Genomic DNA, 16,733 nt, shown 5'->3' with positions numbered 1-16,733 from the left:
AACGAATGATTTATATGTAACTTTAACCATACAAATTCATACCACACATTATATAATCAATTATATGAAGTTAGGTTCGTTAATTACGGAACCACAATTAACTATTATCAGTGTCATTTTTTACACGTATTATTTTTGGAGTTTTGTTTTTATTTATAAAACTCAATACTTATATTAAAAATATTTATAATTATTTTATAATAATATATGATTATTATTATTTGGATAATGGCTTATTTTTTAACAAAAATAATTATGCAACTCTATTAAATATATTATTAATTTGTTTAGATAATATACTGATTTTTAAATTTTGAAAAATAAATGGGATATTATAAGTCTGGGTAAATTATAAATTTATTAAAATAGGTTTTAAGTTTATGCTTTTTTAATGAGAGAATAGTACGTTTTTTTTAAGTTGATAGAGACATTTTAGTAAATCTCGATTGTTTCAATTAGCTCAATCGCACTTATTATAACCATTTTTCATTCAATTGCTAATCCAATATATTTATTGTATGAAAAAATTATTTAAAAAAACTAAAATTTGAAAATCTTATTATATGATACTCGCGAGTACATTACATTATGCTATTTTTAATGGTTAACAAATTTTAAGTTTTAAAACAAATGATTTATTATACAAACAATAATAATACAACATATATTAGTTTTAGTTTTTAAGACACTATATATTAATAATAAATTGAATTAACAACGTTGGTATTATGTTGAGATGTCATAATTGTCTTTGATTGATATACATTAATAATAAATTGAATTAACAACGTTGGTATTATGTTGAGATGTCATAATTGTCTTTGATTGATAAATCGATCGAAACATGATATTTGGGTTGTTATGTATGTTGCTTAAAATATTTGAATTGCACCATTATCGTCAGCTTTAATTTTTGATAAAGCAGCAAACGTTTGATCCTACAATATGTATCAGAGACAATGTCATAGGTTCGATTCTCATTGATTGAAAAAATTACAATTATTGGAAGGTTGTTGATATGCAATAATTGTCTCTGCTGCATAGAGCGATGCAACAATGACGTTTGGGCTATTATGCATGCAATTTAAAATATTTGAATTGTATCATTACCATCAGTTATAGTTTCGGTCCGACCGTTCACAAGTATTATATAACAAAGAAATATAATGCAAGCTTTAATATACTAAATAAAAATATTATTCCGTTCCATTCACTTGTTCCACCTCCACAAAAAATTGTATTATTTCTATAAAGGGAAAAAGGCTTCTCAAATCCCCACGATTATATGTATGTGCCAAGCACCCAAAATGCGCTTCTAAATCATTCATTGCGGCCTTTACAACATGCAACTTTCACTTGTAAGTATTGTTAATTACGATTCACTTTGAGCGGTAATATACATATATTTTTTATGAGATAGGAATTCGTAGTCGTTACTGTTCGATACGCAACAAGTAAAATCTCGGATTAATGTAATATCCTGCAAACTACGTTAATTAGTCAGGTAAATTATATTGGGTAAACTCCATGTGACAAGGACGTCCTAAAAGATGTTGTAAAAGAGAATCAGAGTCTTGATCATTGACTAACCGTTCACTAACTTCACCAATTGAACGCCCTATTTAATTAATATTTGAAATGGATTAATCTATTCTTTAAAATATTTTACTTCATCAAGATTAATGTTATATAATTTTCAAATCATTACTCATTTTTTTATGGGATTATTCTGTAACCATACATAACCATAACCTGTTTAATGTAAATATGTGCATCCACGTTTTTCAAATATAATAATTTGTTATCTTTCGACATTATATTTTCATAATTTTGTCATCGTATATAGGGATGTCAATGGGTCCGGGTTTTACCCAAAACCACAATGGACCCATCTCATCTGGGGCGGGTTTGGGCATACTAAATGGGTCATGGGGCGGATCTCGGGTCTAATTTTTCAAACCCATCTGGGTATGGAGCGGGTCATGGGTCCTATAATACCCGCCCTATACCCTCCCCATATATTTGGATATAAATTGATATGCTCGCGAAGATGGTTGTGGGGTGAGGTGGAAGGTAAATAAATCACAGTTTTATTTTGTTATTGTACTTTTATTTTAATTTTGTGACTATACTTTCTCTCTTTAAATTACATTTTTTTACGATTTTAAATTACAATTTTATTTTTTCAATGTATTTTCTTTATTTAATTTTGTAGGTAATTCTTCAAGTAATTTACCAACTTGTCCTACCATTCTTGAGGAAGAGGAAGATGATCATGAAGAATGTGTCTAAAATATTGCTTACTCGCTGATTTTAAATTGATCTGTTTAAGTTCTGATGAGTTATTTTTGGGGATGACAAGACTTTTTTTGGAGAGCTAGTAACTTTTTTTTAATGTAATTCATTACGTCGTAAAAATACTTTGTTTGTTATTATTAAGTGTGGTCGAAGACATGAATTAGTTTTCTATTGTGTTTTATTTAGAGACTTGTTTGTTTCATAATTCAGCCATGTGATAAGAAGATTACAGTTTTCATTTAAAAAAATTCGGGTCTAACGGGTCTTGCGGGTCTACCCGACCTCATTTCGTATTTGGGGTGGGGTGGGTCCGAAAAATATTTAACCTGGGTGGGGCGGGTAATGGATCAAAGTTTTCTTCATGGGGCGGGTCTTGGGTTTATCCATACCCTCTCCATTAACATCTCTAATCGCAGGTGCAAGCCACTTGAATTTTGTGGCCAAGTTTCCAAACATAATTTATAAGGGCATCCTCAGTAGTACATTCATCTAACCACAATCCAAAAAATCTCAAACAATTTTTCTATAGACTACACCCAATTCAAAAATCTCAATAAATATTCTACTTATTTAAAATATTAATAATTTTTTTAAAAAAATTATAACACAACCTTTTAAATAATCTTAATTGCAAAAAAATAATTATTATAAAATAAAAAGTACAATATGAAACAACCAATTAATACAAATAATTTAGATTAAAAAAAACATAAGATTATTAAATTTTTCATAATTAATAAATAAATCTTATATTGATTACACACGTAGGATACCCAGATATATATGCTTAATCAAATTGGCTCAAAGTTGATGATGTACTTAACTCTCCCATAAATATTTATGCAGTAGGATCTCCTTCGTCGTCCGACCAACTGAAAACAACAGTTAAATTTTAGTTTCTTTAATATAAAATTTAAAAAATAATTATTTGTTGTGAAAAAATAAAAATTTACGGTAAAAATTAAAAATTTCAAACTCTCAAAATTATAACACTACACACTTTATAATATTTTTCTCTGAACTCAATTGTGATTTTCTTCACAAATGAGAAATCTATTTATAGAAAATCTTTACAAATAATCCAAAAATAAATTACATCATTACCTTCATCATCACACACAAATTTCAATATTCAACACTTAATTTTCAACATTCAACATTATAATTTTCAACACAAATATTTCACATTTTCAACATTATTGTATTTATTATTATTATTATGTCTAAATTGGCAGTGAGAGCTGAAGTACTTGCCAGCTCAACACAAGTTTCCTAGGAGCCGTCACTGTGGATTTCCTTAAGATTTAAGAGGGTCTATCCATGTTCGAATATATGTCATTTATCATTATTGGAAATATCGGTCCCAACAACAATGACTTTTTTGGCTTCAGAAAATAAAAAAATAACAATAGTGAGTTTGTGTATACTCTCTAGAGTATAAAATTCTACCCTAAATTTAATTTACAATAATTTTTTATTTTATATAATATAAGTTTGAGCACGCCATTCAAATAATTTTTTAATTAATTCTTAAAAATTATGTCATTTCAAAACTTTATATACCAAAAACGAAGAGAACAGAAATAATAAATGAATAAAAAGTTAGATGATTATTGAAGTAATTTTTATTTGAAATATACTTAACCATATCCTATCCCCTCTCATCTTCATTCAAAGTCACTCCTTCCTAGAAGAGATCAAGTGGGAGTTATTATTAGTATTTATGTATTTCTTAAATAACATTTCAGAACGGGAGAAAATTTTTATAAAACTTTATTTAAATTAAAAAAAAATAACCGACGTGAAGAAATTTGATTTAAGCTCAAGATCAAATTATTACTCTATTTTAACACCAACATGACAATATACAAAACTCAACAATGTGTAGATGGCTTATTTCATTATAAATTATTTTGTCTCGATAGTTATCTCTTTGGGACTTGGAGATATGATTTGTCTGAGAAACATTGAATTTGGCACCACTCCAATTTTATCCCTTACAAGCGTCTCATATCCATAATGTGGACACATAATTTGAAAACACAAAAACCGTGTGATATTTATTTTAGAAATATTAAAATTTCTGAAAAATTATCTCATTAGTAAAATTTTATAAGATGGAGTTCGAGATGATCATTCGTAAAAAATATTATATTTTATGTTCAAAGTATTATTTTTTTAGTTATTTTTTAAAAAATATTTTGTATCATATGTTGATTGAAAGGAAAACATTTGATCCAAGAAAAAAGTATTTTTATATATTATTTTCGCTGCTAAAATTTTATTTTTTGTTAGTTATAAATATTGTGGGATATGTATTGTATGTCGAACATATTGATTTTCACCACAAATATGGACAAGATCATTCTGTTTCAGGATATAATATTTGAGACATCTGTAAAGGAGACCTATTATTTTGGAAAGGTGTTCTTTCGGTAATTTAGTATGGTTGGCACTACTTATATATCGAGAGGGAAGATCTAATTTTCTTCTCTCTCAATACCATCAGACTCCACGTCGATTCATTCACACGGTCGAATGGCCGCATAAAGCAAAGGGAAATGGATTTAAATCGGTAGATGATAGGCACTGCCCTCACTTTATTTTAACGGGTAAGATCTTGCCACACATACAATTTCAAAAAAAAAAGTGAGTCCTATATATGCAAAGACAAATTTTGGTCATCCATCTTATCGTGAGGTCAATGCCCACATGGATAGGATGAAATTAACCGTTTAAATCTAAATTCTAAAACTAGGTTATTCAGATCTTCAATTTGGCGGTTAGTTATAGCTTTCTAAAAATGAAATCTAACCAAAAAGTTAGGAATCAAATTCTTCGAATTACATGGATACTTGATTATGCCACTACGAATGAAAATAAAGAAATTTTCACGATAAGGAATGTGAAATGAAGCTGAAGGATTAAACTCTCTAGGAAATACAAAGGAAATTGAGATGTAAAAACTAACATAGTTGCTGAAAAAGGACGAGGGGAATGCGAAGCTACTCGAAATATGAAAGAAAAATAATTATTGAAAAATTTAACTGGAAATTTGATCGAGAGCTTGATAAGAGATTGATGGTGATTGTTGATGAGTGATGATCGTCTTCCTTCTTTTTCCATTCTCCTTTTCTTTCGAGCAGGTAATCAACATGCCGGAATCTAGATTATTTTTGGGCTCACCCTTAGCGAGTCCAACATTTCAAGCCCAATATAAACTTTAGACCAGCCCGACTATTTAAGATATTTTCTCTAACCCTAACCTTATGCACACACACAACTCGCAGCAGCACTACATCTGAGAGAGGAAGAACAAGGAACCATTCAAAAACCCCAAATGAAGTTCAACCCCCGCGTCTCCTCCTCCAGGCGCAAGAGCCGCAAGGCTCACTTCACCGCGCCGTCGAGCGTCCGCCGCGTGCTGATGAGCGCTCCTCTCTCCGGTGACCTTCGGACGAAGCACAATGTCCGGTCCATGCCGGTCCGCAAGGACGACGAGGTGCAAGTTGTTCGAGGAACGTACAAGGGACGGGAAGGTAAGGTGGTCCAGGTGTACCGAAAGAAATGGGTGATCCACGTGGAGCGAATCACTCGTGAGAAGGTTAACGGATCTACTGTCAACGTTGGTATTCACCCTTCGAAGGTTGTCATCACGAAGCTCCGCATCGATAAGGATCGCAAGTCGCTCCTCGATCGCAAGGCTAAGGGACGGGCCGCCGCTGACAAGGACAAGGGGACTAAGTTCACCGCCGAGGATATCATGCAGACCATCGATTAAGAGGTCAATTATCCGAGTTTTATTTTTGCGATATTGTTCCTTTACGATTGCTGGATTTCTTCGAGGACAATCATGATGTCATACTATTCAGCTTTAATGATACTTAATTTTGCTCTCTTTCGATTTCGAATCAATTCTGATAGATATGTGTCTTAGTTACTGTGCTAAATGTCTATTTTTTTTTGTGAAATCATCGCTTGCTAAATTTATATATTCGTGTCAGTGTTGTCTGTAAAGATGGAATTTTTCAGCAGTGGCAACTTTCTTCAAAATGTTCTACTACCCACTATCGATCTCCATTCTCATCAGTTTCCTGGCTTATTTTGATTCATTTTTCATTTACTAGTTCTATGTATATTAATGCTGCAGAACTAATTTGTCCATTTCAATCACCCTGTAGTGAGAAGATGATTAAAGATTAATAATTATGCTATTCCTTTGGGATTTGAATATAAAGGTGCATTTTTGGGTTTTCAAAGACCGCGTGTTAATGTGATTCTTTAGAGTGGATGTGGAAACTTGACACCTAGGAAGATCGATAACACCGCAAACTTTAGAGATACAAGTGAGAAAACTAGATTAATATGCTGGAGAGAAGAGAATGTAGTTGGATTGAACGCGATGATATTCTACGAGATAATGTGGTTGAGTTGACTACCTTAGAAAATCATTTTTAGTCTACTTCTTGAAAACCTTCCAGTTTTAGCTCGTCATTTCACAGAAAGAGCTGGTTAAAACTCTTGCCCTCTGACCCTTGAGGATCTTCAGTTCGGCCACAATTGGAATGAAAGCAGGAAAATTATTTGGCTTTTATAAACAATTTTATATGTGAAATTGAGAATATAAATTTGGCTGCTAATTTTTAGGGCAATTGTTTGCATGATTGTCATCATCTTGTTTGTTGAATGGGAACTTCATTGTTGCTCTACCACAGAGAACGATGGTCCAATTGTTTGTTTTTGTGCTAAATATTTTTCTTCATTCAAATCATTGGTAGAATGTTATATTTGCAGTATTGTTGATTTGACATTTAGCTGTGTATCTGGACTGTATTCCTTGTTACTTGTAATCCAATGGAAGCCGAAATTCACATTTTCACCCTGTTATGAACTTTTGTCCATCGGATCTATCTATGCCAGTTTTATTTTAAGTCATGCTCAAACAACATATATTTATACTTTTAGCTGGAAATTGACAATTGGGCTGATTGCTTTCTACAAAATTGAGTAATGTCATAACGTAAAAAAAATTTGAAAACTTAATTTATTTTAGAATGCAAAAAGGGCCGTCTGGAAAAACTAGGTATTGTTTTATGTGAGTGTTAATCAATCAAATCAAACCACATGGTTTGGATTGATTTTCAGGTCTCACATATTATTTTGATTTTAAAATAAACCAAACAATAATGATTGGTTTGGTTTAAGTTTTTGGATAAAAATAATCGGATCNAGAATTTATTTATTTTAGATTTTAACCTAAATAAAAATAACTACAATCTTAAAAGTTTTAAGTTTTTTTATGCTTATAATTTGAAAAATTATGTAACTATATTTTAATAAATAGTTTTTATTTATATTCAGAATCCATGATTAAATAAAATTTTCACGAGGATCAATTATTACTTTTCATAACAATATCTCAATTCTAAAAAAAATTTACCATATTTTATGAAGCCTCGAAAAATAGACGTACTGGTTTCTAAGGGCAACATTATTGGTAAAAGGATATAGTTATGAAGGCTCTTCGATTGAGCACTTGCTGCAAAACATTTGATAGTTTGCTGTGATTTTTAACTTCATTTTCACGAGGGTGACAGCCGTCACACCGCATAGGATATTCCCACTGCAAATGTGCTCGTGTGCTGAAAATTTTCTGGCGATCTCATTCTCTCTTCCAGCAGCACACACCTCTTCAGTTGATCTATATAGTGTACATATGATGCCTTTACAGTATATCCTTCGTCGCCCCAAAAACACCAACGAGAGATACTGAGTTTGACATCTTTAATGACATTTAGCAGCATAAGCGGAGTCATAACCGGCCTCTGCACCAAAGAAACTGTAAAGATACCGGTGGTGGCTTAAACCTTGATCGGATGGGTTCGGTTCAGACCAACGGCTGCATTAATGGATTTACTCGGGTGGAAGAATTTGAAATTCCTGCTGAATAAAGAGAGAAAATAAGACAATTACAATGAAGGCGGTTGTAAGAATTTGACGTACCGTCATCAAAGTTTCATGTAGGTCCTACGTATTTGATGAGAGGTCAACTCCTATTTTTAGCATCAAAGGGCCTATATCTCGTCACAACAGTGCACGAGGAGAATTAAAAATCCGGTTAACAGTCACTAGTAAACAGAATAAGAACAAACTGATGCCATAGAAACTCCAATAGAATCAAGCGCAGTAACCAGCAAACGATACTTGTTACCCATTGCAAAATCTAATTATTACACTAACCTAGATGCGTAGGGTTAGCAAGAACTAAACCTGATTTCTGATTGTCATCTTCTCGACAAATGTTTAACTATCGTTTTGATGCTAATTTTATAAATATATAAAATAAGTTTTTTCTTAGGGGAATACAAAATTTCATTGGAAATTATTTTATTGATTAATAAACAGATTTGATACAAATATTTTGATTAATAAAACTATTTGGTAATGATATGATAATCATAAGAAATATTTTTATTTTTATTTTTTAGAATTTATAAAATAATTAAAATCTCAAACTTGTTCTAAGCGGTCAAACATTAATTATTAGTCATGTAAAAATATGATGAGCCAAGTTGCTCAAACTTTTGTGGACTTGGGTTCTGATTCTCATGATTGTGATATCATTGAAAAATGCATACCCAACATAGGTACACCCACCAGTGGACAACGTGGGTTTCAAAACTTGTGTCGTTTTTTGCATCCAAATTATAAATTTTCTCTCTCAAATTACAAGTGGACAATTTCTTTCGATTAAGATTTTGGGAATATTATTATTTAGATGGTGAAATCACACTTTGTGTAGCTTTAAAAAGTAATGTGATTGGTCCTTTTAACATTTGGGGAAGGGGATGGGTCGATGGGAATCAATCAACCCACGCCTTTCAACATTGAAGTTTGCATGTTGCTTGAATATTAGGTATTGTGTGTTTCTCAGGAACAAATGTGTTAACCAAAATGAAAAACAAACTTCAGATAGAGTTTGAACTTATAATATTCTACGATAAAATGTTAAATAATGATTGCAGAGTCGAGTTTCTATTGTTCCCAAATGTGGGAGCCAGGTGTGTGTTTATGGCCAATGTTAGGATTAACATAGACGGGTGGGAGAAAATACGATGTTTATAGTTCATATCGGTTTTTGAAGGATTTCATGTTATATCTGATGATCTATATTAGATATATATAGCCGCCACTATAGGATTGGTTGTCCACATTAAAAAACATTTAGTTGGATACATGTGTAATTGTTCTCAGATGATTTACACTCGACAAAGCAAGGAAGGGTTGTTGGACTAATTTACATAGTGAGATGTTGTTTTGTCCTCCCAGGGGATGAAGCCCTTCATATATTGGTCATGTCACCCTAAATTATGGATTATTTTTTACTTGACTGTTGTTTATCGCAATTGCGGTTAGTTCAATCCTACCTAGCGCATTGCCTTAAGGGTTGATTCTATGTGAAGATTACTCTGGTTGTCTTGAACTGGTACAACAAAACGCAGCAACAAATATCAGCAAGTGGAGGCAAGGAAATTCCTTTCTCCGCAAGACGAAATTGTCCGTATATAATGCTATACGTTGCAGGCAATCGTCCCCAAGATACAACGACTTCACGTCGAGAGTTTGCAACACTTCAAAATCTCGAAATCAACGAACAAGAGTATGCAGGAACTTTCAAGTATTGAAGAGAATAAAATGCAACTAGATGACATGAATTTTTCCAACCTTTTGAATGATGGATGTAGTGATTATTTATAAATGATCATTGGATGCGTAGAAGAGACATGTCTTTCCAAACCGGATGCATTGAAGAGCCACAATTCTAGTCAAGGAACACATTGTTTGGTGCAAAAGTGACCAAAAACAGATGCCAAGATAGCCAAGGGACACGCATGTTTTCAGAAACAAGCACAACGCAGATTTTCAGAAAGGCTCGCGCATATGCGCGGCATCTTCTGTAAAAAAATACTTTCACACTGTTGTAGGCTGGCTTCTGTTGTAGATGCTTGTCAACAAAATTATTTTCAAATAAATTTTGTCCAAAAAGATAATATTGACCAAAGACCGCACCGGGCCGAGCTACGGCGAGCGCGCGCCCGTGTGTTTCTACAAGACACAGCCTATTAGTGTCTTCCTCTTTCTAAAAACTTCTAGTATCCCTTGGGTCCCAAACCCTTAACTCAAATTTAGAGTTTATAAGGAAGGTTCAACTTGTCTCTTTTTTTGATGTCCCACTCCCTTTTCTTTTCAACATTCTTCTTACTTCATTTATCCAACAGATTTAATGGTATACAATGAGACACGTATAATTTTCATAAGGAGAAATGCATTGGACATCTTGAATAATGTAAGCTATACTACATTGTTAGATGAACACATAGGGCAGTGACCTTACTGTTCGATTGAATAAATCTACCATTGCAACCCTTTTATCCCTAAACCTACTGGCATTTCTTTTACTCGTTTCCCCAATCCCAGAGAGAGATTTTTCCTGCGAGGACAACAAAAAAAAAGTCGCAGGCCAGTTAGGTATATTCACATTCTTGACAAGTAATCTTGGCTGGGCATCATTGTTATTATGTAATAACCGATGGACCACAACACGAAGACCAACAGAGCAGGCTGCAGAACGAGACTATGGGTTATTTAATGTAAGCTGCAAATATAGAAAGTAAGTTTACAGACTGGACAAACTATGCACTGGATCCCAGCATGTGATCAAGAGGTAGCCCCCCAGCAGAGTACTTGCACCATTATTCAAGCTTAAATGGACCAGATAGAAATAATCTACCGCGATTTAGTCAATGTGTATTCCAAGTGTGGAGCATATTTTGTTGTAGAATCTTGCAAAATTAATAATAGTTTCACTTATAATGTCATATAAACTCGATATTCGAAGAGTATTGATTCTTTCACAAATAGTATTGTTGGGTTGCAAGAATTGTCATGTCTAGCTACTCACGTAATACAATGACCAATGTGACATTTATACTACTACATGGCTAAAATAATTTTAATAGCACCCTGGTAATAACTTGAAGTTTCAACATAATAGATGGTGCTAGACCGAGGGGCTCGGATCCAACAAAAGGTAAAAAAGGCATAGTACAAGCATGGACCATCAAGCTTATCAATGCTCTTTATTATTACAACTAAATCTTGAACTATAACCCTCACACTCTAAAATTGGAGGGCAATCTTTAGAGGTCCTCCGTTTACATCCCCAAGATTTATACATGCAATGGAACTTCATGAATCATTGTCCCAAACACATAAGAAATCAACAAGTAAAAAAGAAACTGAGCCAAACATTCAAAAGCTCATTCAAAAGCCAGAGTATTGACTTCCAATGCTTTTTCTGAAAGGCCCAAATGCAGCACAGATACATCACATCAAACAATAACAATGCATCATTCCTCATTCCCCATCCACGCCTTTTGAGCCTCCCCGAATACATAGAAAGAATCTTAAGTCTCCCCCTTCAATATGTAGGGCATACACCAAAGTCTTTTGAATCATGTGCAACAAATCAAAGTTATAAAGAGAGAAGGAAATTATGAATAAACAATAAGGTTTTCGAAAAAGTAATGCACTAGTAGCATTCATTAAAACCAAACACTACTACTAAAAATGACCTTCCACAGGCTTTAATGGAGCCTTTGGACATTTCTTTGCTCTCACTCCCTCAACAACTGGCTTTTTATTGCCTACTTTACTTAGCTTCTTACTCATCACTTCCAAGCTAAAGGTATGCTTTTCTTTATTTATCCAAATTCCACCTTTCACTATTCGCTTGGTTGTCACTACTCGAGATTTTTCTTGAATTCTTGAAAATGGAGCCCCCTATCAAACTTCAAACCATACCATATGTTGGAACTTTAGCCTCTCATTAAAGATCACAATCAATATCAAGAAAACCAAGCAATCTTTGTAACCCCTTATTATCACACTAACTCCTTAAGATTTAGGAATCTTATGCGGAGGGCAATGTGGATCACCATCGGTATACGTTAGTCTTCGTTTTGTGCCAATCCCTAATGTTGTATCATCATCGAGAACATTAATGGAGCTTGAATTAGTGGATAACGAATTTCGGGAAATGTTTGATATGGGGGTCTTGGATTTGAACATTACATTCTGTTGTAGTAGACTATAACATGAAAATGTATGTTCCTGCCAAAAAAAGAAACCCGATATAATGATGGAAAGAGAACAACAGGTGATTCTTTATTTTATCAGTAATTAACAAAAAATGCAAACCATTGTAAAGTAAGGGAACTCACTTTTTCTAGGTACCCCCATGATGGGATTGCATTAATCTTCATCTCAAATAATTTTCTCGTTAACCGATTATCATAAGCGGCTAAAACCGCCGCTGCCGCGACAACCGAAGGTCGGTGCTCAGATACGTCAATCTCTGTATCAAAGTACTCAAAAATTCAGAAACAAGTTTCTTATAGACACATCGAAGTACAAACCATATATATGCATCTAGTTTACCTTCCATTACTGCCAAGATCAAATCAGTAGCTCGAGTTACCAGTTCTATATGCCTAAATTCCTCACAGAACTTGGCTGTGAAATAATTTAGATAAACAAAAGGAGTGGCATAACTCATTCTCCATTCCAATGTATTGAGAACCAATAACTCCATTTTTTGGATCACATTTCCTTCGAAATTGTATTCATCTACATGATATTCGGATAAACCCGGTACCTCACATTCCTCCATTTTCGCAGCAAGGGATAAACTTGCAACTGATAATAACCGAATAGCCCACAATTTTTCATCCTATGAACATCAAAAACATCCCCAAGTCACATAACAAGCAGAATGATAAAATCTAAAAATCCCATATCCAGAAACGTCTATATCAGAGATTTCAGCGAAAGGGATTCATCAAAAATCAAAACATTATTTGAATCCGCACTTACATTGATCCACCTTCTTGAAAAGAATCGATCAAAATAAATCATTGACAGATAGGCAGTACTTAAGTGAAATCCAAACAGACCTTTTGCCTGTATACCCACAAAAATCCACTAAAACCATAAAAAATCAAACAAAAAGTTAAGCATAACAATACGAAGTAACACAAAAGGGGAAAAAAATACATCAAGAATCCATTTAATGGCATCCAAACGGGCGCATTTGAACCAGCTTCTTTTTCCCTTCACTGAACATTCGGTCCCACTTGCTTTAAAACTGGTCTCCCTCTGTATTAGATTTTCAATATAATCGCAATCGGATTCTGAAACAGGATAAAGCTCAAAGTTCTCATCTTTCTGAATACACTGTTCTTGCAAACAGGATTCATTTTCATTGCACAAAAGATTAGACAATGGAGTTTCGAAATCTTCCATCTCGAAATTTTTCCGGCCTGAGCAAAAATACCGAGCACTCCCAGTATATAAAATAGTAAATTTACTATAAATAATAGTATCGAAAATAAAATGTTTGGGGTTGAACAGGGGTTGAATGGTGGAGAGATTGAGGAAATCTTGATTCCCGAAAGCAAGAATTAAGGTTGTAAGGTTGAGGAGTAATGCTCTGGTGCCGCCAAATTTAGCGCATTATAGAGTTTTTATTGTATTACGATCAATGATTTTTTCTTATTATTATTAGTTTTGTTAATTAACTCAAGAATTCATATTCATCAATTTGTAATATGATTTCACGAATTACGTAAATATTGTATCCAATTAGCAAATCTTTTCCATAAGTGTGATTGAGAGCACTTAAATGCTGATTGGAAAATGAATGTGGTTATAATTATTTTTTGATTGAAGAAAACGAAAAAAAAATCGAAATAATATAAAATAATTACATTGATTTCAAATGTCAAAATTTTGTTGCATTGACAAATCAAGCAAGAAGAAGATTATGATTCGTATGTAGTTATTTCCAAAACTAATTGTATTGTCAAACGTAAATGAATTGTCACTCATTTTGTTTTGAAAAATAATTATTGCGCCACTTTGCGTATGAATTTATATATAATTATTTTGTATAATTTTGTGAATTGTTGTTTTGATAAGATGCGATATTTTTGTAAAAAAAAATAATGATTTAATTATAAAAAAATATTTATAATTTGTTACAGTTGTGTAGTTTTTGAACTTTTGTAATTCTATATTAAAACAAAAACTTGTGTGAAATGGTTTCACGAGTCGTATTTTGTGAAACGGATCTCTTATTTGGGTGCTCTATGAAATAATATTACTTTTTATGCTAAGAGTATTACTTTTTACTGTGAATATCGATAGGATTGATCCGTTTCACAGATAAAGATTCGTGAGACCGTCTCACAAGAGACCTAGTACTCTTGTATTAAATATATCCACCAATTTTACAATATCTCAATTATATACTCTTGTGATTTAATAATAATTTCTTTGGACATTTTTTTCCTCTCTTCCTCTGGATGATGAGATCTGTTTTTCCTCTCTTCCTCTGGATGATACGTTGGCATCTCTCATGTCTGAGATAAGAATTTTAAGTTTTAAATAAATGTTGACAATTATTCTTATTTTTAATATTGATATTCTTTTTTTATTATTTTTTTTCTGTATTTAAAATTTTTTAATATCATAATAACTATTTGAAAGAATCTTTAATGCATTAAATAATATACAATGATGACATATACTAGAATAAAATTATTCATTACTAATATTTTTGTAGACATTTACTTGAACAAAATAAATTTAAATTCAAATTATTTACTTTTTTTTTATTAATTTTCAAAAAAAATATCTATTAAAATTTCGATACTATAGACTAGTTTTAATAAATATTCTGAACTATTTCCTGTAAAAATATTTCTAATAAAATTTATTTGCATTGTTTTTTATAGTATGATATACTTTTGATAATTATAAAAATAAAAAGATCTTATAATACTAAAAATGTCAACATCTTTAAATTGTTTAAATAAATTTATCCAAACATCATAACAATTTATTTTTAAAATAATATCATTCTAACTTAGAGCATCTCCAACCCAAGCATCAAACTAGCGTGAAACGCTCCATTGCCCTCTGCGCCACATTTGGCTCTGCGCCAATTTGGTGCAGAGGACTTTTCCTTTTTTTTTAATTTTTTTTTTTTTTTTTAATTATTAATATTTATATTAAATAATAGTATAATATTTTATATATTATTTTAATAATTAGATAATATTTATTTTTTATTTTAATAATTAAAAATGGTTGTCAATGAGCATATCAGATTTCGAGAATTTTTTGTTCGATATAAAAAAATAAAAGACAAAGACGCTCATTTTTGTAATATTATCGCAATTATTAAAAATTTAATATTAAAAATATCCAATATAAAATGTAATTATAATTATATCACTAAATTTAAAAATATATATTTAATAAATAATAATATAAAAATTAACTAAATAAAATAAAAAAGAATATTTCGAGAATATTTTTTTTTAGAGTAAGATTTGAAGTAGATGAGTTGGAGATGAATATTGTATTTGGTGCAAAAACTGCACTATTTTAAAGTAGAGTTGCTTTAAAATAGAATTTTGGGTTGGAGATGGCATTATGAGCTCCTAAAATAGCTTATAACACACACACACACATATGAATGAATGAATGTTACTATTAAAAAAAATAAAAGAATATCATTAATAAATAAAAACTGACCAAAATTGTTAATCTAACTAACCCTATGCTAGATTGATACACACATTAAAATTAATCAAAATTAATGATTTTATAAAACGACAAAAAGTTACTAGCTTATTACAAACATATATATTCCTACTATAATCCCAATGAAATAAGCGGTTTTTAATAATAATTTTGATAAATTGGGAAGAACAAATCATTATCTATATATACATATATATAGACCATCTCTAATATATTATAATCACACCGCCATTGGAGTGACAGAAAAGCCAAGCAGCAGCCTCTCTTCTTTTCTGAACAATATAGCAATTTAATAATTCAGTGAATACTGATGCGTGGATTTAAGTATAAATATAAATTAAATCAATATATATATATATATGTGTGTGTGTGTGTGTGTGTGTGTGTCAGATCATGACACAAGATCCAAAAACTGGATAATTTATGATACCCAATTGGTGGGAATGGAGTTATATGAGATTGCAATAATATTATAACAATTAAAATGACAAAATAAAATTTATTATTAATTGAATGGAAGAAAGTATGAAGTATACATGTCATTTATATATACATATATATTGATCCATTATTTATATAATTAATTAAATAATTTACATTATTATAAAGAAACAAGTGACATTGATTATATACAAGCAATAAGATACTTGGATTGCTTAGTTCAACTACAAATGTTGAATTGATAAAGCCAATTAGGGTTTTTCACTTTCTTTCTTTTTTGTTCGAAAATTAGAATAATAGAGTGACATATATATATAGAATAA

The 16,733-nt window shown here is 31.6% G+C and overlaps 2 protein-coding genes across 4 annotated transcripts; one reads left to right on the top strand and one right to left on the bottom strand.

Annotated features, from left to right (window-relative positions):
* The first annotated feature begins 5,567 nt into the window (after window positions 1-5,567).
* On the top strand, window positions 5,568-6,194 carry LOC140976314 (large ribosomal subunit protein uL24y). The gene has a single exon (XM_073440387.1). It carries the CDS (start codon window positions 5,639-5,641, stop codon window positions 6,077-6,079), a length of 441 nt encoding a protein of 146 aa, XP_073296488.1. The 5' UTR covers window positions 5,568-5,638; the 3' UTR covers window positions 6,080-6,194.
* A 5,144-nt stretch (window positions 6,195-11,338) lies between these two features.
* LOC140976642 (cyclin-D5-1-like) lies at window positions 11,339-13,863 on the bottom strand. 3 transcript variants are annotated; one of them, XM_073440885.1, is made up of 6 exons: window positions 13,414-13,863; window positions 13,234-13,341; window positions 12,799-13,090; window positions 12,582-12,715; window positions 12,253-12,471; window positions 11,339-12,149 (listed from the first exon to the last, which is right to left on the bottom strand). In XM_073440885.1, the coding sequence occupies exons 1-5, from the start codon at window positions 13,660-13,662 to the stop codon at window positions 12,256-12,258; spliced, it is 999 nt and encodes a 332-aa protein (XP_073296986.1). In that variant the 5' UTR covers window positions 13,663-13,863; the 3' UTR covers window positions 11,339-12,149; window positions 12,253-12,255. The 3 variants fall into 3 exon arrangements, with proteins under 3 accessions (XP_073296986.1, XP_073296985.1, XP_073296987.1); XM_073440884.1 differs by having other exon boundaries at window positions 11,345-12,471; XM_073440886.1 differs by having other exon boundaries at window positions 11,349-12,471; window positions 13,234-13,320.
* Window positions 13,864-16,733: the final 2,870 nt, after the last annotated feature.

Source organism: Primulina huaijiensis, chromosome 5, assembly GCF_012295235.1.
Source record: "Primulina huaijiensis isolate GDHJ02 chromosome 5, ASM1229523v2, whole genome shotgun sequence".
Taxonomy (NCBI): Eukaryota; Viridiplantae; Streptophyta; class Magnoliopsida; order Lamiales; family Gesneriaceae; genus Primulina; species Primulina huaijiensis.
Note: the sequence above shows the minus strand (reverse complement) of the source record. Positions and strands in the feature narration are given on the sequence as shown.

Bases quoted from the DNA above. Each gene is read 5' to 3' on its own strand.
- LOC140976642 (XM_073440885.1), bottom strand. From the start codon at position 13,662: ATGGAAGATTTCGAAACTCCATTGTCTAATCTTTTGTGCAATGAAAAT. The intron at 12,716-12,798 runs GTAAACTAGATG...ACTTTGATACAG, and splicing joins GATCTTGGCAGTAATGGAAG to AGATTGACGTATCTGAGCAC. The intron at 12,472-12,581 runs GTGAGTTCCCTT...TTTTTTTGGCAG, and splicing joins CATGGGGGTACCTAGAAAAA to GAACATACATTTTCATGTTA.
- LOC140976314 (XM_073440387.1), top strand. From the start codon at position 5,639: ATGAAGTTCAACCCCCGCGTCTCCTCCTCCAGGCGCAAGAGCCGCAAG.